General features: G+C 45.5%; 2 protein-coding genes across 3 annotated transcripts in view; both read left to right on the top strand.

Moving 5' to 3' along the window:
* ASPSCR1 (ASPSCR1 tether for SLC2A4, UBX domain containing) overlaps positions 1–25,950 on the top strand; it is a 200,633-nt gene that overhangs the window by 73,440 nt on the left and 101,243 nt on the right. The window lies entirely within an intron of this gene.
* On the top strand, positions 70–20,659 carry LRRC45 (leucine rich repeat containing 45). 2 transcript variants are annotated; one of them, XM_083148690.1, is made up of 19 exons: positions 70–196; positions 2,201–2,382; positions 3,332–3,634; positions 4,416–4,477; positions 4,553–4,623; positions 4,755–4,933; positions 5,264–5,392; positions 5,960–6,072; positions 6,148–6,206; positions 6,319–6,396; positions 9,978–10,113; positions 10,758–10,835; positions 12,725–12,836; positions 13,502–13,572; positions 13,650–13,742; positions 16,445–16,537; positions 17,679–17,852; positions 19,032–19,179; positions 20,158–20,659. In XM_083148690.1, the coding sequence occupies exons 3-19, from the start codon at positions 3,400–3,402 to the stop codon at positions 20,349–20,351; spliced, it is 2,025 nt and encodes a 674-aa protein (XP_083004816.1). In that variant the 5' UTR covers positions 70–196; positions 2,201–2,382; positions 3,332–3,399; the 3' UTR covers positions 20,352–20,659. The 2 variants fall into 2 exon arrangements, with proteins under 2 accessions (XP_083004816.1, XP_083004814.1); XM_083148688.1 differs by lacking the exon at positions 2,201–2,382.

Here is a 25,950-nt window from a genome sequence, read left to right as displayed (position 1 = left end):
CACTGGCAGACATTTTCCCGAATACGCAAGCTCTATGAGGTTAATACTGCGACGCCACAAAAATGGCGCTTGTAGGAAGACCAATAAGATATAGTTAGTTATGTGCCTAGCGTAGTCATGCTACAGTGACAGCCAGGTTTTCCCATGTCTCTTCCTGGTTACCGGCTGTGTATACATGGGGAGAGAACGGGCAAAGGTGAGCGGCCTCAGGGACCAGACACTGAGATGTCCAGCGCCCCTTTATAATGCGCTTCGCAGTAAATCCTAGCACTGCCCTGTGTACTGTATGGCCCTATTATTATAAGTTTATCTATGCGTTGCCACAAGGTGTCCGCAGCGCCGCACGCTACTGTACGTGGGCTGTACGGTGATACTGTTCCCCTGTTATATAGACGTGTCAGCATAATGTAAATAAACAATAGTAAACTAATAATTAGGCTCGTAACTATTTTGTATGTTTAGTATTTCATAGCTTGCTGCATAGCAGAGATCTAGCTTTTCCCTATTTTGTGCGGGGACCAGGGCATAAAGTGGTCATGCAGAGGTGGGGGAACAAATTTATCTGTGCCATCTAATTACACCCCCTCCCTCCCCCTCAGAGACAGGGCCAGTGGTAGGGTTTTTGGCATCCCCCTGCAAACTAGAATGCTTTGCTGTGAGAATTACTGTGCAGGGCCAATGTGGGGTGGGGTGGGGGGGACCCGGACAAGACCCCGGTACGCCAGACCAGACATCAAACTTCGCATTCCGAAGCTTGTAGTGTCAGATCCAGGGGGGATGTCTGTTATAGCTTTCACAAGGGACATAGGGAAGGGGAGATGACAGGGTATGGGTAAAAACCGGACCAAGACAAGACCCGGACAACAAAATCAGCTGCCCGGAGCTTGTAGCGTCTGGTCCGGGGGGTGTCCTTCCTGGGAAGAGGGGGGGGGGGGTCTGGCTTCACGTGACAGCTGTCACCAGGTAGAGGAGGAGGGGAGAATAAAGCCTCCCTGTATGGTCCGGGCATGTAGCAAAAACCGTGACGTCCGGACCACACAGGGAGGCTGTAATCTCCCCTCCTCCTCTCCCTGGTGACAGCTGTCACAGGCATCCCCCGGACAAGACACTCACAGCTGTCGCAGGACATCCCTGGTCTGGTTTTTTTCATAGTCATAGTCCCGAGATGACAGCCTCTGCGTGTGGTCCGGACCGTTCCAATTTTTGCTAAATGCCCCTGATGACAGCTGTCACAGACAGCCCCCCGGACAAGACACCCCTCGGACCAAACACTACAAGCTCCAAAATACAGAGTTTGATGACCAGTCCAGCATTTCAGGGTCTTGTATTTTACCCATACCCTATGTTGTATGCGTGACCGCCAGATGGGATACCTGTGGTCAGAAGACTGACAACCGCATCCTGCCAGGGGTTGCTTTCTGTGTTTCTATGTTCTCATTTTTTTGTTAGCATAGACGTGTATACATCATAGAGTAACAGTACATTTGGTGTAAATTTTTCACGAGTATCAAAGCTGTTGCAGATTTATGCCATTTGTGTTTATAGAGCCTTGTTGGACATATTGTATACCTAAAGATCTAATCCATGTCACCATGAATTATATGATATTAAGCCCTTTTACTTGCATTGTATTTGCTACATGTGTTCTCTTAGTTATAGCTTGAAATGTATGTTAATACAACTGATTCAATATAATCACACGCATGTCTGCCCTATACCCAGTGGCGTAACTATTAAATTTCCGCCCCCCTGCCGCAAATTCCCCCCTCCAACTCCTAGGGTTAACAACCCCCCTCTCCCCTCCCTGTGCAGCCGGTACCTCCTGCTGTGGCCGGCGCTTCTGTCAGGTCCCGGCTCTCCCGGCTCCTGAAGCATATAAAAAGTGACTCTCAGAAAATGGCTGCCCCCATAATGCAGACCATTTCGGAGGATGCTAGAGTAGGCGGCGACCTCCTCTAGCAACCTTAAAAACGGTCTGCTGAGCCATTTTCTGAGAGTCACTTTTTATTAGCTGCAGGAGCCAGGACCCGAGAGAAGCGCCGGCGGCAGGAGGTACCGGCCGGCGGCAGGGGCAGACGGCAGCAGGTAACTATAGCCCCGCAGGTGCCCACACCTCAGCACCTCCCCGCCAATGCGGGGGCTGCGGGTCTATAGTTACGCCACTGCCTATACCGGTAAATAAAACATGTGGTTTGACCAGGTTCTGGATCAAGAACGGCTAGCGGAAAGACAGCTGGAAATACTAGTGACGAGAGAGAGACATTAGGAGAGGAGAAGTAGATTTGAGTATCATCAGCATAAAGGTGAATGAGAGAATGAGCTCACCTACAGAGGACTAGGAGAGGACCAAGAACAGAGCCTTGGTGGACCCCTACTGGCAGTGTAAGTGCAGGGGAGATGGATTCATGAGAGGAGACAGAGAAGGAGTGGGCAGAGGGGTGTGGATTATTAGATAGACAGTCAATTGGTCGACATGGTCAAAAGGTCAACATGAAAAAAGATAAACACATGAAAATGTTGACATGAGTTTTTGACCACCAATTAGTGTAACGTGTACCCTCATATGGCTCGCCTCGCTACGCTCAGCACACTATTATAACATCACTCTATGCCAGCATGGGAAAACTATGGCCCTCCCATCATGCCTTGCCACATTAAGGAGTGCTAAAATGATGGCAAGGCATGCTGGGATGTGTAGTTTCACAACAGCTGGAGGGCCACTGTTTGGCCATGCCTGATCTAGACACTGTACATCTACCAAAACCACAGCCCGAGAGGCATTAAGAGAGCAGTATCATGGAGACCAAGAGAGTGAAGGATAAGGAGAAGGAGAGGGTGGTCCACAGTGTCAAAAGCAGCAGAGAGGTCAAGAAGAATAAGCACATACTAGTGGCCCTTACATTTGGCAGCATGAAGATCATTGCAGACTTTTGTGAGGGCAGTTTCAGTTTAGTGGAGAGGACGTAAGCCAGACTGGAATGAATCAACCAGGGAGTGGGAGGAAAGAAAGGCAATAAGGCAGAAATAGACAATGCACTCAAGGTGTTTGGAGGCAAAAGAAAGGAGAGAGATGGGTCAGTAGTTGGAGAGCATGTTAGGATCAAGGGTAGATTTTTTAAGAATAGAGAAGACAAGGGAATGCTTGAATGCAGAGGGGACAGTGCCAGATGAGAGGGAGATATTGAGGAGTTGTGCAAGGTGGGAACAGGCAGAAGGAGAGAGGTAGAGGAGGAGGGAGGAGATAAGGTCTATTGCAGAGGAGGTTGGTTGATGAAATGGAATACTCACGCATTATCTAACCATATTAACGGTGTGTCTCTGTTTATTCCAGACATAATTTCCTTGATATATGACTAATAGCATTAGAGTTGGAATAAATAGAGGGACTTTAGTACACTCATGATGGATGAACTGAAACGGTTATATATCAGGATGTGTCAAGAGAAAGGGTCGGACCCTCAAGAAGCAGTGTTACGGGAACTGCAGGAGATGAGGGAGACATCTGGCAAAGGGAAACTGGATTTGTCCACTCACAGTCTTTCCATGGAGTCCTGCCAGGTTTTGGGTCTCCTCCTTCAGGATGATGTAACCTTCTCACATGTCATCCTAAGCGATTGTATGCTCACTGAGGAAGGTAAGTGCCCCTCTGTATCAGTACTACAATTACAGCAACTGTATGAGGGGAATACATACGGATGACTGGCATTGGGGATGCCAGCAGCTAGAATACTATTGGCCACATCCCAATGACGCGGTTGACTATCTTTAGGCGTCTAAGTAGATGGGTTTGACTAAGCGTGATCTCGTTGAATCTTCTCCAAGCATCCTCCACATGCTGCCCGGGATCCCGTCTCCTACTTCCCTGCTCAGCCTGCGCTCAGCCAATCAATGAGCCGCAGGCTACTGCTTAACTCATGACTGGACAGCTGAACCGTCCCTCGGCTGTTCTGTACTGCTGCGAAGGGCTGGTGGCTCAGCTATCAGTCAGCTGATTTGGGGCAGGGGGAGCCAGATGCGCAGTGCCGCAGATCAGATCCATAAGAGTGATCCGATCTGTTCCCAGCAGTGATGCAGGACTTAAAAAAAAAAAAAAAATGCAGCATTTAACTCCATAGGCCCCAGTGCTGCACCACCAATAGTTCCGCCCCTGTTCTCAGGTCTGCTGAAACTCTATTAGAGTTCATCTTTGAATCAGTCCCTTGGTTCTAGAAGTATGAAAAAGAAACCAATAAATAGACAGCTAAAAAATACATAATATATGGAAGCATGTGTTATCTTATGCCGCCCTATTCTATTCTACATATATTTAAACAATTTCCTTCACATGTACCTTCAGCTGAAACTATATAGTATTTCATAAAAATATGAAACTTATACATGTATAAGTAATGAAAAATCGTATTTTGTTTTCACAGGTCTCAAGCATATTTTGCAAGGCCTCCACACTAACTCAGTGGTAAAGTATCTAGACTTGAAGGTGAGTGGGGTCATAATTACATTCTGTTTGGGGTGTTTCTCAGTGCTAGGTGTGCAACTGTCAGTATGCTTACAGGGTAATAATCTGCGTGGTGATGGTGCAGAGGCTTTGGGGAAGCTCTTGAGACACAACTCCGCTCTCATAAGGTGTGTGATATATTGGTTCTATCTATCCTAAAATGATAGTGAGATATAAAGTTGTATTTGTGTTCACACATCTCTGTGTGTTTTATGTTTAGCTGATTATGAAGCCATAATCTCTGTTTGTCTTTTCTCAGCCTGACTCTAGAATGGAACAACTTGGGGATGTGGGAAGATGGATTCTCTCTCTTTTGTGATGGACTTAGCGGTAACCAGACTATGCAAAAACTGGATCTCCGCAATAACCAGATCAACCATAAAGGAGCAGAAGAGCTGTCTATGGCCTTGAAAATAAACTTTTCTCTGCAAGAATTAGGTATACAAAGAAGTAACATGGGCATTCAGGCCTTGGTATCTGAGCAGAGTCATTATTTATGTAGACTAACTACTAGATAGAGCTGGTTCTGTTGTGCATAATAATAATTTAGGTAAAGCAAAAGGACTGGCGTCAAATATGGAGGAGAAGGTGGGTGTACAGTGTAAGGTGTCTGATACATGGATTGTTAAGGACAAGACAGGACGAATATTTCTAATCCATGCTCCGTTTTGTAATGAAAACAACATGTTACAGAATGGCCCCATCGTGCCACTTGAAAGTGAAGTTGGAGATTTTATTATGAGTTCTATTTCTTTTGGTCTGCTCCAGACTTGCGGTGGAATAACATTGGTCTGCTGGGCGGACGAGCCATGCTGGAATGTTTGCAGAACAATAAGAGCCTCCTGAAGATGGAACTGTCCGGGAACAATATCCCCAGTGACATCTTAAAGGCTATTGGTAAGTGGGGTTTATGCAGTGATGGGTGTCTGCAAGGATTACAAGAATGAAAACCTATTTTGCAATTTTTGCCACTTTCAATCAAAGTTGATTTACCCTAATATATTCGTATAGTAAGAATAGGGAATATAGTATATGTTAGTGTATAGTTATCTGTAGGAGTATATATTATTGCATAAACCAACCAGAGTGAAATCCCGGCCTGTGCAAGCCAGCAAAGGGCTTGCAATAATTAGCTGGATCGGCTAATAGCTGCAAATCCAGTCATAAGCTGCTCACCATCTATTCATTTTTCTAATGTGCGATTGTGGTAGGTGTGATTGAAATGATGCTGGATCTGACATCATAGGAATTTCCCTCAAACACCTGTGGGAAAATATATGCCAAGCTTAGCTCACCCTTACAGCACTCACCCTGAATGAGTATATTTACAAAATGGCAGCAGGTTGAGACTATCGGCCCCGGGATTATTGTTTGGATAATCATACAATATTTTTGTACTGTATATGTAACCTAGTTTACTTACTTGGCTGTGGATCACATGGTACCTGCATCTCTATGTCACAGAATTGGGCATTGACCATAATCTGGAGAGGCAGACGGTGAAGAAGGAGACTGTCAGCCAAAGACACATCCTGACCAAGGAAGTCCAAAACTTAAAAGTAGAGAAGAACAAACAGGTAAGTGATCCCATGCTCTTCGGGCCTTTTTCTTGTGTAGTGTATCATTTGTAAGCTAACTGATTTGTACTACAGTTCCTGGACTTGATGGGAACCATCGATAAACAGAGTGAGGAGATGACTCGAAGCACAAGGTCTGTCTGCCAGGCGGAGGTGTATAGTTAGTATTAAATGTAAATTTCTTTATTTGTCATTGCTTATGTTGTTTCGTTTCTTCCTTCACACCGGCCCTTCTTTTTGGACCAGAAAAACAGCTTTGCAAATCGGCAAACTTCAAGAAGCACTGGAGGACAGGAAGTCTGTTGTGAATTCACTGACCGCCAAGTAAGGACTTCTGTGAGTCTGGGGCAAATCGCTACAGTCAAATTATTCTGCAGGATTACTTTGAATAGTTAAATAGAGATTGAGGCAAACTGCCTTTGGGGATGGTTTTTGTTATATTTGAACATGTGCTGCGGAGATGGTAAGCCAAACCTCCACTCTGACTCCTCTAATAGTAATAGTTCATGGCTTACTGATTACTGATTCAAATAAATATGGTCATATGATGAGAGAACAGTATCAACATCCTAGCACAATATCAAAATCCACTGCTGAAATATTCTGGTTGATTCACATCCTTGCGAGTCAACAAGAACCTGCCCTGCTCCCTACGCAGCATGTGTTCACATACAGGGCCTGCGAATGGATGCTTAACATAAACACCCATACGCAGCCTGTGGGTGAACACCCACATCATTCGATGGTCATGCAACGTGCACGCTTATCTAATTGACTCTCAGATCGCTTTGATTTGCATGCACCCTTGGGAGGAAGTGGGCGGGAAGCTGACATCTGGTGATACCAGCTACCCACCCCCGCCACTGACCTCATGGCTTGATTACAATGGGAATGCCCATGAAACACTGGCCGTTTCCATGGGCGCAACTTTCGGCGAAATCCCCATGAACTGTGCAGGCTTGCATATTTTAAATTCACAAAAATGTTAAAAAACAAACAAGGTGTCACCCTGCAGTTGATAACATGCCATAGACCTGTTCGCTTCCAGGGCTCAGTAGTTTTTGGGTGGAGTCTAAGCTGGTAAAAAAATGTTCTGACTCCAAATTCAAAATAAAAACTTAATATGTATATAATATATTCAGAGCATTTCTTGCATTTGAAGTATGAAGTAGAAATTGGGAGCATGTGCCACTTCCCCACCAATGACTCTCATACAATGGGGTACAGAGAGAAAACTCCCCCGGACTTCTCAGTTACAGATTTATCACTTACAAATATTTGACTTTGGTCCATGCATGAATCCCAGGGTAAGAAATAAAGAATAGTGCCTGCGCTGGCTGTACCAAATAATTGTATCAGACGTTTCTCAAAAATTAAACAACAATTTATTAAAAACACTCAAATAAGAATAAAATCACACTAGGCATGCAACTGACTTATAGTCCATATTATGGGTTATATTTGATCACTAGGATAGTGATTGTGCTTAGAATTGCTGAGAATAATAAGGTGCTATGAGGTTATATTACCATCCTGGTCGGTCTGGAAGATGTTCGATTAACCAGATATGGGATCACAGTCCTGAGTATGCCCTGTTATGGGCAGGGGCTTGGATGCACCCCTCAGATGTTGGTTTCCTTTGGAGACTGGGATTTAGGGATCATGCAGATATCCCAATAGCTGGAACTCCAGTTTTTTCCAATTAGGACGTCGATGGATTGTTGATGGCTGTGTCCCTTGTTTTTAGCAGCAAAGTTCAATGACCAGATTGTGGATGGGTCCCATTTAGGGAGATGTAAGGTCTCAGTCACCGGGTCTCAGCAGCACAATTGGGGATTGTTTGAAAAGGCTCAACGCGTTTCCCCGGATCTAACCTCCGGCTTCTTCAGGAGCAATAAGATCCCTAAATCCCAGTCTCCAAAGGACACCAACATCTGAGGGGTGCATCCATTCTTATTTGAGTGTTTTTAATAAATTGTTGTTTAATTTTTGAGAAACGTCTGATACAATTATTTGGTACAGCCAGCGCAGGCACTATTCTTTATTTCTTACATTGTATCTTTTAGGGCCTGACCGCCCTGTGCCAGCCGCTGTTGATTTGCGCACCACACACTTTTTTCCATTTTCATGAATCCCAGGGTACCTGGGGGGAAAAACTGCAACATCTCCCTATGGTAGTGCAATGTTATTGAGAGGTCACTCATGGACACGCTCATAGGAATGAATGGGGATGGTGTGATTGGTAATAGCGCAGCGCCTCTTATGCTCTAACCAATCAGAGAGGAACCATACAATGCTATGAGATATCACTCTAAAACAGGTATTCTCAAACTATTTTGCTTTGGGACCCTGTCAGATAATAAAAAAGATTACAGAACCCCAGCAAATTAACGCAGAATGGTCGCCGCACAGTTGAGGTCAGCAGACTGCACATTCATGGCACAAAACAGAAGTGAAGTAACTGCTAATGGAATAGCAGGGACAAGCTCCTTTTCAGGTCCCTGCCCTGTATGTGTTTTGTAATATATTCATGTGAATGTTAACGTTTATACCAGTTGTGAAGGCTTCAGGGATGGTGGGGATGCATTTAGTGACAGGGAAGAGGCAGTAAGTGAAAGAGGGTGATAGGGAGGCAGAGGGTGGCAAGAAGAGGCAGTGGGGGACTCGGGAGGCAGAGAGTGACAGTGGGAGAGCGGTTGAGGCAATGGCTGGCAGGGAGATGCAGAAGGTGACTAGAGAGGGGTAGAGGTTGACAGGTGGATGGCAGAGAGACAGAGGATGACTAGGGAGATACGGAGTGGTAGAGAGTGACTAGGAAAAGGCAGAGGGAGGCATAGGATGAGGAGGAAGCAGTGGTTGATGAGGTGGGCATAGGTTTACAGAGGGGTGAAAGGCAAATGCAGAGGGTGGCAGTGGGACAGAGGTTGAGGCAGTGGCTGCATGGAGATGCAGAGGGTGACTCGGGGGATAGAGTGGGGGACAAGGGAAAGGCAGAGGGTGACATAATGATGGCAGAGGATGACTAGGGAGAGGCAGAGAATGACGGGGATTGAAGTTGGTGAAAGAAGATGGCAGTGGGTAATGGAGAATAGCATGGGTGATGAGGATGGCAGTGGGTGGTTAATACGTTTTCACTGTCCCCCTTCCCATTCTACATTGTGTGCTCCCCTTTCCCCCTCATGCTCCCCTGCTGCAACTTCTCAGATCCCCCCCACCTCGTAGTCTTCGGCTACCAGCTGCTGATTTAACCTGCAAGTTTCCTACATCTCAGAAGCCTTAGGACCCGGGTATGCACTTGCCATCAGCCCCTATGTATACCTCAGCTCTCTAAGACAGTGATGTGAGAAGTCTGAAGTAACAGACAATTCAGCTGATTTTTCAAACTCCTTGGATCACTGATTGAGAGATTAGAGAGGTCATCAGCCTGACGGTCAGCAACATTGAGTCGTGACACCATGCTGAGATAGTCCCGACCAACTTTGGGGATTAGGATGCACAGTTTGAGAACCGCTGCTCTAAAAAATATACTTTTATGGAGGGTGTGAGCTATCACATAGCGAATAGAGCAATAAAAAGTGATAGGATGTATTGTTGCAATCAGTCTGTGCTTTCACATTTAATATGTGGAATGCTTCCTCTTGAACTGCAGTGTTCCCGTGTGATTCTCTTTCCCTAGTCACTTCAAATGTGGTAACACTGAGCAATTTCAGCTCCATGAACAAGAGCTTTCCAGCTGAATGTGTGGCACTACCTAAAGAAAGTCTGCCACCTGGAGGATATAAGCAGTACTGTGTGTTATCTGCAAATGTGTGTGAAATAGAACTGTAATTGCTCCCTGCAATCATTCATTTATATGACTCTATGACTATCTTTATTATTATTTAACATCAGTTATCTCTCTGCAGGTTACACATGGCTGATGCTGCCTTAGCTTTATCACAACAAAAAGTGCAAGACCTGGGAGTGATCCTGACTCAAACAAAGCGGGATAGCTCCAGCATGAGGGAGCTGCATGCTAAGGAGCTGCGGAAGGAGAAAGAGGTCAGATGTTAGTTAAAGTTGTATATCGAATGTGTAGAGCATTGTGTAAGGTGAGCGGTGTATAGAGGAAATAGAGGAGTCGTTTACAGATAGAGCTGTATGTAAGGTGAGGCATATGTAGAGCACAGGTAGAGCTACAGTATGTGTAATGGGAGATATGTAGTGCACAAGAAGAGCTGGGTTAAACAGGAAATGTGTAGTGCACAGGTACAGCTATGTCTAATGGGAGATATGTAATGCACAGGTAGAGTTGGGTATAATAAGGGGAGATACGTAGTGCACAGATAGAGCTGGGTGTAAGGGGAGATATGTAGTGCACAGATAGAGCTGGGTGTAAGGGGAGATATGTAGTGCACAGATAGAGCTGGGTGTAAGGGGAGATATGTAGTGCACAGATAGAGCTGGGTGTAAGGGCGATGTGTACTACACTGAAAGAGCTGGGTGTGAGGGGAGATATATATGTAATGCACATATAGAGCTGTGCATAAGGGGATACATGTAGTCAATAGGGGGTGATTGGTATTGTACAGGTATTGTATGTAAAGTGAGATATGTGAAAGAATTTGGGTGAACAAGAGTTGTATCACTTGCAGATGCAATAGTATATGTACATATGTAATATTTATATACCATTTTGTTTATAGGACTCTGCAATTCGTGAGGCAAAACTTAGACAGGAAGTGGCAGCTGCTAACGAGAAAACTCTGCTTTACCGCAATAAGGTATTACTATGCCAAAACCTATGTACAATACATGGGTTGGGATTGTTTGGTCTGCAGCATGTTAGGTCGACATGGGACAAGGTCGATATGGGTAAGGTTGACAGGTCAATATGTTGACACAAGTATTAGGTCGACAGTGTCTAGGTCGACATGGGGTTTTTCAGTTTTTTGACCCGAATGTTGACACAGTCAACATGGACACAGTTTCCAGTGGCTCGCATTGCTCGCTTCCCTTGCGATGCTTTGGGCACGGTGTCTCACTGAGCTCTGCACACTATTTTATTCTCCAACCATGCCCTAGTGGATGGTAGGGAATGAAATACTGCCTGTCTGCTCAATAAACAATCAATTTGTGCGAGTGGACGTGGGAAATTGCTTATTCGCCGGCCCGTTCGCACCTAGCAGTGTGGGTGTGAGGTGTCTTGCAAAATCATTCAATGTCGGCGGCCATCGAATGATTTTGTCCCTGCACGCAAAGCTGCGAATGGATGTTTATGCTAAACATCTATTCTCATGCATGCAGGGATATTAGGCATGCGATGGGTTGTGGGCGTTCGTGTAGGCGACTTTCACAGCTTAGTGTGTCAACCAGAATAAGGGCCAATATATGTCACTGCTGATGATACAAAAACAAATGTTTGAAACCCTGTGACTTGTGTTTCATTGACTGTCATTTTCCATTTGTGTTTTGTGCTCTAGGTATATCTATCTCCCACCTCCGCACACTCGCATCTGCCTCCTTCCCTTCCTCAATGCTATGTTCTATCATTCACTACATAACCTGCTCAGGGACAAGAGGCAGCATACATTTAGTTATTGTGAGGGCTGCTGGAATGGTTATATAGCGAGGTGTAACAGAAATAAATGTAGTGGTAATTGAATTTATTTATTTAATAACAGTTTCTTATATATTCCGCAGCACTTTACAGAGTATAGTTGAACATTCACATCAGTCCCTGCATGAATGCAGCTGCACAGTATATCCTAATGCATAGAATAATCAGAATCAACTTTATTGGCCATGTGTGCTTGCACACACTAGGAATTTCTTGTGGATTACAGTGCAGCATCAAGCAGGGTGAAATGGGGGGGGGGGGGGGGGGGGACATTCCATACATTCCATTGAGACATTATACACATCACATTGAGAGCATTTAGACATCACTTGTGGGGATCACATGCCCGCTGTGCTGCGCAGCGCCTAGACAGCCATCAGCGGCGCCACTGGTCGGTGCAGCAGCCAGGTAGGCAACAGTGTGAGCGGTATGAGGTAACAGTGTGAGCAGAGACAGCACAGTTGTAGCAGAAACAGTACAGTTATCACATAGAAGACAAGGGATACATATGGTTGAGTGCACAGTTCCTAGGCAGCCATTTGCGGCGCCATCTTGAATCTTCCTGTATGGAGAGCCGTGGGTGGAGGGGCTTCTTATGTCCATGCAATAAGATGCGTTCTGTCGTTTGTCCTTCCTATATAATTCATTGTTCCTAATTAGTGTTCCCGCTAGGATGCAGGGCAGGCAGGGTTGCAGGTGCAGTGCAGTTTGTGTACAAAAGGTGATATGACCTTATGAGAAGGGCACACGGCCCCCTGGCATCACTATTGGGGGCAGTCTGGCCCTCTCTACGTCACAACTTTGGCATGCCCCAGACCTCTGCGTCACTGATGGGGGCCTGACCAGCACCAATTGTAGGTGCTGGGCTTCCTTCAAGCTCTCCCTTCAATGTGAATGGATGCCGTGCCAGCAAGGCAGTGGGCAGGCTGGTTTATTGGGGGCACCTACTGTGAACACTAATAATAACACAGAACAGTGCTGGCAAAGATTGTTGGCTGAGATTCTTCCATGTATAGTTGAGAACTGTTACAAGCCCACTGTATCTCCCATTAGGTGGATGAGCTGGACAGGAAGTGCAAGGTGCAGCAGGATCAGCTGTTTGAGCTGAAGCAGGAAATGACCAACACAAGTGCAGAGCTGAGGCTGCGAGCAATGCAGGCAGAAGGTAACACATGTTTGCTTGGATTGCCTGATGAGGCATCACTAGTTGTGATGTTGCTCACTTTGGGGGATATACTGTAGTTGGCGTCCCGATGGATGTGATCCCGGAGGTCAGAATACCAGTGCTGTAAAGAATGCCACTGCTGGAATCCCGAACATAAGTATGCTTGGGATGGTTAAGATTAGACTTTAGTGTGCGTGTGTGGGGGTTTGGATTTTAGTAAGTCATGATGCCGCTGCCGTTATTCTGATTGCAAGTATCCCACCTGGGGCCAATTCATAGTTGTCTGCCATAATTACACTGCATTGTGTGCGTGGAATGAAGTGTGGATCGCACCCTTATCTGTAGACTTCATCATTATTTTACACGCTTGCACTAGATCCATCTAAAATCAGATGAATGGTTGTGTATGCCCTACTCTGTTACCCCACAATTTGCTCTACACGTGCATGTCTTTGCTAAACTTAGCCTGCATATAAACGCCACCCAGTTACTCCCCTGCAGCAATGAGTACAGATGAGACTGAGGTGCATACAACACTGAATAGTAGATGCATGCGCTCAGCTATGGGGCATTTGTGATGATAGAAATCTCAAGATCTGTCTGCAAAATGAAATAATAATGGCTCTGCTCCATTCATTGGTATCTTCATTGTATCTCCTTTACAGAGCGCCTTGAAACAGAGAAGCGGAGATTCCGGCAGTTGCAGGATGATGCCAGTGTGCTGCGCCAGAAGGAGGTAAGTAGGCAGACTGATTCAGTACAATATTGCTAGCAGATCTCAATGACTGACCTCCACTTCCTGTGTAATCACAGGTGGATCACATGACACGTCACATGGATGACAATGAGAGGGTGGCGCAGGAAAGGATGCAGCGTCTTGAAACTACAAAGTTAGCTCTTGAGGAGGTAAGATGAGGCCTTTACCATGGTCTGAAATATTTATTCACTCAGTTGCTTTTTAATCTGATTTGCGATTAAACATGCATATATTGGGAATAGCCTTGGTTTGAGCAAAGTGCTGGTAATATCAAAGAAACAAATCAAATAAAAATTATTCGGAAATGCAATTTTTCTTATTACCCTTTTAGGACAGTTGTATGTATAGTGTATCCAGAAAGTATTCACACAGCTTCACTTTTTCCATATTTTGTTATGTTACATCCTTATTCCAAAATGAAATAAATGTATTTATTTTTCCTTCAAAATTCTACACACAATACCCCATAATGATAACGTGATAATAGGTTTTTTTTTAGAGATTTTTGTACATTTATTAAAAATAAAAAAACTAAGAAATCACGTATACATAAGTATTTACAGCCATTGGTCAATACTTAGTTGATGTACCTTTGGCAGCAATTACAGCCTCAAGTCTTTTTGAATATGATGCCACAAGCTTGGCACACCTATCTTTGGGCAGTTTCACACATTCCTCTTTGCAGCACCTCTCAAACTCCAACGGGTTGGTGGGAAGCATTGGTTCACAGCCAGGGGCGAATTTAGGGGTCAGGCCGCCCCTAGGCACAACATTATTGGCGCCCCCCCATATTTCAATATAATTATTATTAAGGTATAGGTCCTATATTTATATATATATATATATTTATTGATTACATACAAATTTTACTGTAGCCCACCCCAAAAAAAAAGAATTAATTTATTTGCAGTCTCAGTCAGTCTCTCTCACACTGACTGACTGAGTGCAGGGAAGTTCGCGCTGCTCAGCTCAGCTGCTTTCCCCGCCGGCGGCAGTGAGCCAGAGCAATTCAGCTCAGCTCACCCAGCGGCGGATCCAGACGCGCAGGGGGAACGTCGGAGATAGCCGGTGATGTACTGTGCATGGCAGAGCGGGTGGGCAGCAGCGGGTGACGAGCGGCGCTGCTGCCGACATATGATGAATCATGTCAGCGTTGGATGACGAGCGGCGCTGCTTGTCACTTGCCGCTGCCCACCCACTCTGCCATGCTGCTATTTAAAAGAATGTCAGCCTACCGTGCCGCCCTTGATTGGTGCTGCCCTGAGGCCCGTGCCTCATGGGCCTAGGCACAAATTCGGCCCTGTTCACAGCCATTTCCAGATCTCTCCAGAGATGTTCAATCAGATTTAAGTCTGGGCTCTGGCTGGGCCACTCAAGGACACTCACAGAGTTGTCCTGAAGCCACCCCTTTTATATCTTGGCTGTGTGCTTAGGGTCTTTGTCCAGCTAAATGTGTCGGGAGATGCAGACACTGGCCCTCCCAGAAAGTGGGGGTGACACACTCTCATTTTCTGTAACGTTACATGGCATCACCCCTTTCTCCACTACTAAACTGTTTGACAGGGCTGGTCTTAGAGTGCAGTGTATGTAATGATGCAGGAAGGGAACAGGTCCTGCACATGCACAGTCTTGTTGGATTTAAAAAGCCAGAAGCACATGACATAACGTCAGCACTAAGATTGAAACTTCTGCATATTTTGAAATCACTCTGTTCCACAGTGTTTGGCCGAGCTTCTAGCTTCTAGTTGATCTTCCATGTCCCAGTTCCATCTCTGCCACTCAGATTTGATTCTGGGGTTTAGACCTGCTCCTTTGCATGTGACACTGACCTATCATTCCACTGCCCGTTCCTTGCCTGCCAATTCAGCACTACATTTGTGGTACTCCCATCAGTCATGTCTGTGAGACAATCTGAGTGAAATATCCTGCAGGGCCCTGGCAGCAAAGCCCATCCTACCTTACAGCGGTTCCTGGTGAAGACCAGGGGCTCTATCAGACGCTGCATATCAACTCTGCCAGTGCAAATCCCGTATTGATGGCATCTACATTTGCATGTGGCATGATACATGGGTGCAAATAACCCACCTTCTGCTGGGACGTGGTGTGAGGGTAAATTACTCCAGTCAGAGTTAGCACTAGCATTGTAAAACATTTCCTTTTTTAGTTGCTTGTCTTTTCACACTATCAATGATAAGCCAGGGTCAATGTGCAGGCACAGCACATAGGTTTTGTCCTGGGCCCGTTTCCCTTGAGGACTTTTGGCATACATTTTATATGACTTAGTTCTTCTTTGGTGACCTGCGGACTGGCATCCACTTTGAGGAGCTGGTTCCAATGACTGTGCAGGGTAAATATATCACATGGATGAAGGAGAAGTGGAGAGTGATGTTGGCTGGAAGTGCACTGTAAGTTAGTATACCAGTCTTCACTACATCACAGCCAATGTCCAAACCATATGTATACCTTCCCCCTGTATAGAGCAAAGGTAGATTATATAACCTAAATCTAATGGACACGAATAAGTCCTTTTACTAGAGAAGTTAAATGTGATGTCATAAAAAGATCAGTTTCACATTACCACTTATTTTATGAGCAAAATGTAATTATCAGTATTTGTCCTAGCGGTGTATACTCTTATTAGCCGAGCAATCATCATAATTGACAAATGCAGATTAGTCTATTATAGTAGTACAGCCAATGTGAGATGGAGATTTAAATCATCAATGCTTTGTTTTCATATGTGCTATGCTTAGCAGCAGGGCATCCCATCAGTTATAGCCATTATGGGCCCTGTTTATTCTAAAACCTCCCCTCCCTGCTCTTCAATGGATGTATGGATGTGTCTCTGCAGGAACTGAACCGGATGAAGCTAACATTAGCCAATGAGCGCGCCCTGGCAGAAGAAGAGATACAGAAAGCACGTAGTACAGCTCAGCAGGAAGAGGTGAGGCTTATTTCTTACCTTACTCAAATCATGGGAGAAACGGCTTCAGACTAAGGGGGTAATTCTACTCCAATCAGAACGGGGTAAATTTGGCCCTGTTCCGATGGTGGGGGTCTGCCCATGCGCAAGTGCCTATTTGCACATGAGCAGACCCTGGCAACGGACATCTTCGGCGAGTTACACACACGGCAGACCGTTCCTTGCATGGAGGGAGGTACGGGAACAGGGCTCGCCCATGGGAACGCCCAGCGGCTTTATAGTCCTCCCCATTAAAATGCTGGGCGTTCCCATGGGAATGCAGGAAGGCCGATGCCTGCCAGGGGCGGGCGGGTGACATCACAGGACATCAGCGGCCCTCCATGTCTTCAGCCTAGCACTCGTAAATAAAAGTCAGTTGAGACTGACTATTATTTGCAAAGGCAGGAGAAAGCATTTGAGGGTCGAGGAGATGTGTTAGGAAACCGAGGTACCGAGGGGATTCGGGAGGTGGGGGGGAGCGGCGGTCATCCAGCAGGGGAGCCTTAAGCTACTTGGTAAAGCGGCAAACGACCACTGCTTACAGAGCGGTTTTGAAACACGTGTGATTGGAACTGACTAAGGAAAGACACTGGTGCTTATGCCTGAACATCCTTAGCACATGGACATGTGAGAGCGCTATAATGGGAAATTGACGATATATGTTTAGAATATACAGTGCTTATAGTGTTTGGTCCTCTTATTCAATGATGTTCCCTTAATAAAATGTTTTAGTTTTTTTCTCTGTAAAGTTTCCAACACTCCGGTGTGTAGTTACTGAAAAGAGCTTATAAAGCTGGCAAGTCTTCCTTTTTGAGGGATGGATATAATAGGGAAACTGAGATGCATGCCCTATTTTGCATTTATGACAATCACCTTTTTAAATCCAACCCTCATATTTGCCAAAAATCCATGGTTTTGAAGAAAAAAACAATCTTTAGTAAATAAACTCCTTTCGGTCTCTTTCTGCTCCCTCATGTCTTTGCATCACAGGAGCCAGCAATGTTCTCAGAGTGTATCAGCACCCGTGTGACCGGATCTTTGTGCTTACTGTGTTCACAATGACCAATTCTCATTCTGCACATGAAATATAATAATTGTTTTATTCTCTGTATTGTCTGAGCAGCAGCAACATGCTACTGTCCTGCAAGACAAGATACGGACCCTCACCCATTCCAGAGATCAGTCCCAGACTCAAGTTCTGCAGCAGAATCAGCTCATGGGAGAACTGCAGGCACAGAACAACCAACTCTCCCTGGAAATAGAGGGCCTGAAAAGGAGAATTGATGGGCTACAACAGGTACAGATAGTCCAGAAACAGGCGTTTCCGTTTGATTGTTCGTTTTCGCTAGTGCAATTTCAACCACAATGAAGAGTGAAAGTGCATAGATGAAAAAGGACTAGGAAAGGCCAAATCGCACGCAATTGAATACATGGGATAGAAAACGTCCCTTTTTTGGTGTATTCAAAACTACAGATGTATATACAGCCAATGTTTTGGGGCCCGTATCCCCTATGTCAAAGCATATCAAGTGAATTGTGGAACCCTCTTACCTTATAAAGATGGAATATTAGGTAAGAGGGTTTCACACTTCACTTAACATGCCTTGACAAAGGGGCTACAGGCCCCAAAATGTTGTATGTGTACAGTATGCAACTGTCATTTTGAATATACACTTTTTCAGTAAGACTCTGAGTGCCGCTGATTTTGTTCTCCGTGCAGCATCAATCACCTATAATGAAAGGTGTAATACAATTTCCCCTATTTGTGCCGTTACTCCAGAGTTTCTGAAATTGGGCCTGATTCAGGAGTAGACGCTGTTTCAAATGACTACTCAGATTCCCTATTATTGGGAACCTACACAATCCCCATTCTATGCATGTGCATAACAGGTCCTGAGTCGCATGCAGTGTCCCTTCAGCCTCTGCCTGATTGACAATTAGAGGCATTTGTGGGACTGTACTGGGATGGACCCCAGCTTTCCAGGAGAAGCAAGGCCAGGGTCTGCGTCACTGGACCCATACTTCCTGGCCTACAAGGCGCCTTTATAATAACCTGAGTAAGCTGAGGCTTAAGGTGGCCATACATCTACAGATCAATTGTCAGATTGGGCTGGTTGGAACAAAAACCTTGTTATATCTGAATGACCGTTTTTGTCAGTTTTCCATCATTTCAAAGCAAATGGTCAACTGTCATTTGCTTTCATCCATTACCAGGATTTTGTTCCAACCAGCCCAATCTGACAATCGATCTGTAGATGTATGGCCAGATTTTCTCAGCAGATGGTAGCACTGTTCATCCCAGTCTGGGGACGCAAATGCAGCAGGTGCCCAACACTTCTTTCTGCATTTGCATTTTGAGCTGAATAAGGACCATTGTTTGAAGTTGTTTATATAAAATTCCAGGCCCTTCCTCCCAAAGGAAAACAAGTACTGGGATCTGTGGCTGGATTTATGATTATATGGGTTGTACCTGCAGGAGTCCTCAAAGAGAGAGCAGGACAAAGTAGCTGAAATAACGAGGGTGCGAGTGGAGCTGCAGGAGCAGATCGGACACCTGGAGGCGGAGCTGGCAACACAAGAGGGAATAAGAGAGAAAATCTCAGCATTGGAGAGACAGCAGAAAGGTACTATGGATGGAAGAGGAGAACAGAAATGTTATGCTGTAACTATGCAAACGCATGTAATGAGTGTGGAAACAGGCATATACAGTAAATACCTTAGAAGTAATGATTTCATCTTTAGAATGGGGTGCATGAAACCCCAGGATGTCTAGGTGTCACCCGCAGACTGATGACACCAAAGTGCTGACTCCAGTGCTGACAGGAGCCAGATGCTACACTGTGACATTACAGGCAGTACATGGCTACTGTCACAGCATAGGAACCGGCACTGCACTCAGACCTGTTGACAGGGCCAGCCTGTACTTATGGGGGAGGGGTTAGTTATTTAAGGTCTACAGTGTCTAGGTCTACAATCAAAAGGTCGACAACTAATGGTTTACATGAGTTTTCCTGGGGTTTTTTGTCGACAAATGTTTCATTGTTTTTTTTTTTGTCTATGTTGACATACAGTTGGAGCTACTGTCATCTATCCCTATAATAGGATTAAGTGAGTAATTGGATTACTCTGCTAATCCCCTACTCTATTGTTTTATGTATTATATTGCATCTGAGAACAATAGGATAGCCATGGTGAGCCACGGTGAGTCATGGCCTAAGGAAGATAGATGAGATGGGCTCCCACTGTAGGTTGGCATGGAAATGAGAGTTTGGGTTGCACAGCCCGCCCCCTACACAAGAGGACACACCCTTTGCTTGTAAAGTCATGCCCCTTTTTTTACAGGTGCTGGAACAATAATAAGACATACCTGTGATGTCCCTATTATGGCAATGTGAAGACATCCATGCCCTCTTTACCACTGCTTGCCCCAGCCTACAAAACCCACACTGACCAAAGCTTTAGGCTACTTGTTGTATGGCCCTCCACTTCCATATATAAGAACACTTTTGATGTGTTACATATGTGTAAGAACTATAATATTGGAAGGCTTGCATAAATAGTGTAGATTTTATTCTGAGACTGGTTTTGTCCTTCGTCTTCAGTGCAGGCCAGTACCCATCGTGAAATGTTGTTAGATAAAGAAGGTGAGATCTCTTCCCTGCTGGAGAAACTGAGGCTGAAAGATGCAGAGATTCTGAGGATGCGAGAGGAAGAGGCACAGCGAGCCAGCCTGCTGCAGAGCGCCATCCTGACTTATATCAGTGCTCCACTTGGTTCTTCTGGAGGAAGGAAATGAGCCAAATGATCAATGTCACTATACATATGCAATGCCAACCCTAAGATGAGGACTTACTACGGCCAAACTCTGTTGGTGCCTTAAATTATTACTAGCAAAGTCTGCTATGTGTGATGTCTTATGAAGAACCGGGCTGGGGGAGGGCATCTGATCTCCTGGCAACCTACACAAGGGTCTTTTAGCAATAAGGTGTGAAATATCAATGATCTTTGGGATAGTCATTTCTTTTCTACTTAATGTATTTTTATATGTTTTTGTATGGACTAATTTTAAATATATATTTTTCAATTATTTTTACATTTTGAACAGCGTTATTTTAATTTATAAATGTTTTTTTTATTGAGTTCATTAAGATTTGCTCATAAAATAAATTAAAAAGGAAATCTGAATTATTTTCTGAATTCATTTTATGTACTTTTATTTTTTAATAATGATCTCAAATGCCAAAGAAAACAGAAGAGATCAAAACATTGTAGCTGAATCTTAAATGTAACAAATCGAGACCCGTAAAGGTCCATGGTCCTTACCTAAGAGTCATCACTTTCGCCTGGACCCCAACAATCTACCGGTTCATAAACCATAATAAGCGTTTCAGCGTAAAGACCTCAAATGTATAGTTCATCTGCTTTTGCTTTTTTAGCAAATGGGCAAAACCATACTGCACTCCACACCCCCAACAGTCCAGGTTTTAAGGATTATCATCCACTGAAAGCTCATTTATTTCTGTTTTTTGTTTTTTTTTTGCAGAAAATATAGCTTTATTCTATATTTGGTTATTCAAAATGAGTTGAGAATTTGTGATTCTCAGACTTGGTTCTCAGGACCCCACACGTCACGTTTTCCAGATCACCTGACAGCTGTATGTCACCAACTGTCACATTTTTAAATCCATTGCAAGGGGGCGACACAATCAGGCGTAGATGTATGAAGCAGTGATAAGGGAGAAGTGAGCCAGAGGAGTAACATCTAGAATTTGCATAATATAATATTATACAGAGCAGCTGATTGGTTGCCATGGGCCACTTCTTCTCTGGCTCACTTCTCCTCCCTTATTACTGCTTCATACATTTACCCTTTAGTTACAGCAGCAACAATCGGAAAACTAGGGGCCAGATTCTCTAAGCTTCAAAAGTGATAAAATGGAGAGTGATAATCAGCCAGCCAATCAGCTCCTACCTTCCATGTCACAGACTGTGTTCAAAAATGTCAGACAGGAGCTGATTGGCTGGCTGTTAATCACTCTCCATTTTATCACTTTCAAAGCTTAGAGAATCTGCCCAAAGTCCTTTTCGATTAATGAGTTGTATCTTTGGATGTTGACACACACTAGTCCTTATTCAATAGCGCTCGGATCGGGGCGAATTTGTCCCTGTTCTAATGTTTGGGGGTCTGCGCAAGCGATATTTGCCCATGTGCAGAACCCAGCAATGAATGGCTTCTGCGAGTAACTTGCTGACTGTTGGTTGCGGGGAGGGAGAGCCATGGGCGGTGATGTCGCTGGACCAAGGGAATGCCCAGTGTTCTATAGGCATTCCAATGGAAACGCTAGGCATTCCTATGTCACAGGACATCAGCCATCCTCCCCGTCTTCGTGTTGCTCTGGTAAATAAATTTCACTGACTTCTATTTGTGAAGGCATGTGAAATCATTCGGTGGTCGGCAACCAAATCCCCTTGCATGTTACAGAGAGGATTCGGTGGGGTGGGGGGGCAGGTATTCGGCGTGCAGCGTCTCAGGTACTCAGTAAGCTGTGATGATGCATCATTTTATGTACTGTATGTATACTGCTATTAAAAAAACGAGTATGGAACTTGTTTAGTTTTACGGCGGCAGTGCGCGCGCACTCTAGCTATGAATCTTGGCAGCTTGCCAAACTGCCTTACTTCTCTCAGCTACGTAATCAGCACAGCGCGTGTTTGAATTCTGCAGCTCGCCAGCTGCCTTACATCTGTATTCTACATTATCATCAGCATGTGCGGCAGACCAGCACTGACAGGTCATTGTGGGACTTGTAGTTCCACAGTGAAATAGACAGCCCGGCACATCGCTAACAACGGGGGCGTCTAAACTAGACACCCCGGCACACCGCTAACAAAGGGGGTGTCAAAAATGTAGACGTTAATTTAGACACTTTAGCATCTAAATTCAGACTCCACGTAAACCGCTAAGAAGGGTGCACCTAAATTTAGACGCTAAAGCGTCTAAATTTAGTTGGGTATAGGGGTACATAGGGCTGCAGTGTGCAAAACACTATTAAACCTGTTCACAATGACACTAGTTGACGTAACAGCTGTCGACCTTGTTTATTCCACCATCCACGCCATCCCGAATCGTCCCGATCCCAATGAGAAAATAGAGTAAAATAGTCAAACCCAATTCAGGCCAGCCTACATCTATTTTCCATTACGGTCCCTCAGGGAAGGGGACTTCTGGCAAATAGACAGTAAAGATGGGCCCCGTTCAGCTCTGGACCCCTTGCACCTATGGTAGTTACGCCCTATTAATATGTTCTAGCCAGTAATGTGAAAGATGGCTAAAAATATCAATGTATTACTAAATACAAATCCAATGTAGTACATAAAAGCACCACACTAACACAATATTCCAACAGACAACTATCAATTATGCACAAAAAGATATAGACAGACTTGTATTTGAGTCAGATTTTCCAGAACACCAAGGCTTCTTTCACATCTGAAAAATTAACAGGTTGTGAGTGACCAAATGACTACCACATCGTTATCCTCAATAATCCAATAGGGTTGTCAGTTTCCTCAGAGGATGGATGTTCAAATTAAGTGTCAATGAACGAACACAGCTGGGCTAGCTAGATTTTAAGAAGTTAGCAAACCGTTGCAGGGAGGCAGTTTATGGATTACATATCCTGTGGTACAAAACAAAATATAGAATGCAGAATAGGCAGTCAAACTACAACTGTCCTGGGGGGTTTCCGCCACTGCTGTGGAGGGGATGATTCCAACTCCCGTTTCAGCTGATGCAGCTTCATACTGAAATCAGTACCTGTGAGAGGTGTACGCAAATATCCTGATAGGGACTACCTAGAGCAGCAGTCAGGCTGCAATATTTCCTGAGCCACATGCTTGCTCATCTTGTTTCTCCAACAGGTCAAAAGGGCCACGCCACTCTGCCTTTAGTGCAATTAGATGGCACTGCTGTATGGGTTAGGCTGCAATTCAGGCAAAGAAAGGGCAGACCAAGTACGACAGTCATGGGCAGGGAGGATGGGCGTCCACAGAGAAAGGCAACTCACCCACGCGCTTCTTCAGTCCATGTGACCAACAGTTGCCACCACTTAATACCTCCCTCTCGCTGACACGTAAAAGGCGCTGGGCTGCTCGAATCTCCATCGCTCACCTTGTTGGTATTCAGTCAGGGCACTTTGCAGGCTCTTCCCTTGTGCGCCACTATGTCCTGCACTGTGGTCGGTCCTCCGGTCCGCTACTCACTGGCAGACCCTGCGGCCACTCTCAGGGATTCCTGTCCTCCACCATTTTCTGTACACTTTGCAGCTAGTACACATCGGTGGGCTGTCAATCTAACTGTCCTTGCTATGGACAGCTGCCATTGTGGTTTATGATTGTGTCTCCTCCTTACCTCTCTGTGAGGAGCCCCTGTAGAATGTGGCCGCAGTTGTCTCCCGCTATCACTGTATGCAAGTTGGCGGGCAGAGGGTTCAGAGTGATGGGGCAGGTGCCTGAGTGTCACTGTAAATAGCTGGAGGGGGTCAGAAGACTTTATGGGCACCACTTCCTACATGTTGTCCTTTGCTGGGCGCTATCCCCCTCTCGTTCCCTGACATTATCACTCTCTCGCTCCTGTCTTTCTCTCTCTCTCTCTCCCTGATATTCTCTGTACCTCCTGCTTGCACTCCTCCCTATTCCTTGCTACTTTCTCTCACTCCCTCTTTTTTTATAAAGCCCCCTCTCCATGTCCAACCCTCTTCCCTGCTCGTTTTCCAGCTCTGCTCTCTTTTCCCGACACTCTCTTTGTTTCTCACTCCACTCTCTCTTTCTTGTGCCCTCCTAAGAGCTATTGTAGTGACAGTAGTGGTGGTGGGCGTAGCTAAAAAGCAGGGGTGTAAATATAACTTTGTGGGCCCCATTGCAACATTTTGAAAATGTGCCCCGATATTGTCACCACAACGCCCCTTAGGGGTATGCGAGTGACAAAGGCTGCAGGTGTCTGTCACAGACCCAGAAGTCCAGGCATCGGTGGGGATTGCAAAGAGCAGCTCTTATGCGTTTCTCATTGCATATGTTAGTACAATTGAAATTAGCATTGTGGCATCGGGCAACGGTATGTACCGCCAATGCTTGGTACATTCCACCCCAAGAGAGTGTTGTGGAAAGAGAGAGAAAAAGAGAGATGAGCAAGAGAGGGATAGAGGGGTGGTCAGGGAGAGAGGGATTGATGGTAAAAGAGGGACTGAAAGAGATAGAGTGTCAGAAAAATGTGGCAGGAGCAAGAGAGAGAGAGAGAGGGAGGGGTGCGAGCAGGAGTGAGAGAATGTCAGACAGAAAGAGGGTAGCAAGAGAGTAAGGAGGTAATTCTGGTTGATTCGCAAAGCTTCAAAATTTGCAGCTTTGCAAATCAACTAAATGCCGTCTGTACAAAGGTCCGCCTACTGCACGCACGCCGATTTACCTGGCCATCAAATGATTTCAAAGGTGTACGCAAATCGAAGTCACTCTCTGGTGACTCATACCCCTTTCACACCAGAAAAAAACAGGGGAATACGGCCCAGGGATTATGCCGGGCATTCCCGGGTTGGTCCCTTTCACACCAGTAAAGTCCCTGCATTTTCTGGTGTGGGAAGGAGGTGGGCAGGACTCAGGAGGTGGGATGGCGGTGGACCGTACTCAACGCCCTGGGTTGCCGATCCTCGGTGCAGGCTGCGGACACAGATGATGCAGCTCTCCGGGTGCAGTGAGGGCGCCGGAGAGCTGTGTCATCTTCATCCACCACCTGTCCTGTCACCTGCGTCTTCATCCACCACCTGTGTGGATTCCCGGCCTGACCGCACAAACAGAGGACCTGCAAACCGGGTGAGTACCCCTACCCCTTTCACACCGGCAAGGACCCTGGATTGAACCCAGGAACAACCTTGCTCCATTTTGGCCCGGGAACCCTACAAACCAGCGCTAGTCGCAGGTTGTTCCTGGGCCCAACCCAGGAATTTAGGCTAGCATCAAAGGGGTATTAGATATGCCGCACCTTGGTACGGGGAGCTGATAGGCAACTGACATTCGGTGATGGCATGAATGTGGGGGGTGAAAGAGAGGGAGGAGTCAATGATGACACAGAGACCGTGCGTTTGGTCGGTGGAGGTGATCTCGGTTTTACCAATGCTGATGGAGATAGTTGGAGAAGAGGGGATGTTCGGGGGATGGAAGATTAGTTCAGTTTTAGCCATGTTTAGTTTCAGGAAGTGTAAATGTGTAACTAATATATCACCTTCGTTCATATTAAACTCAGTCCACAGCGTGACACTGGCTGCTCTGCTGACTCCTCCCCCTGATGAGGACAGCGGGCCACATGGGTGTGACGTCAACAGCCCAGAAAAAGCATCTAGTACCTT

Source organism: Crinia signifera, chromosome 6 (genome assembly GCF_055691185.1).
Source record: "Crinia signifera chromosome 6, ASM5569118v1, whole genome shotgun sequence".
Lineage (NCBI taxonomy): Eukaryota > Metazoa > Chordata > Amphibia > Anura > Myobatrachidae > Crinia > Crinia signifera.
This window is presented reverse-complemented; position numbering and strand designations above follow the sequence as displayed.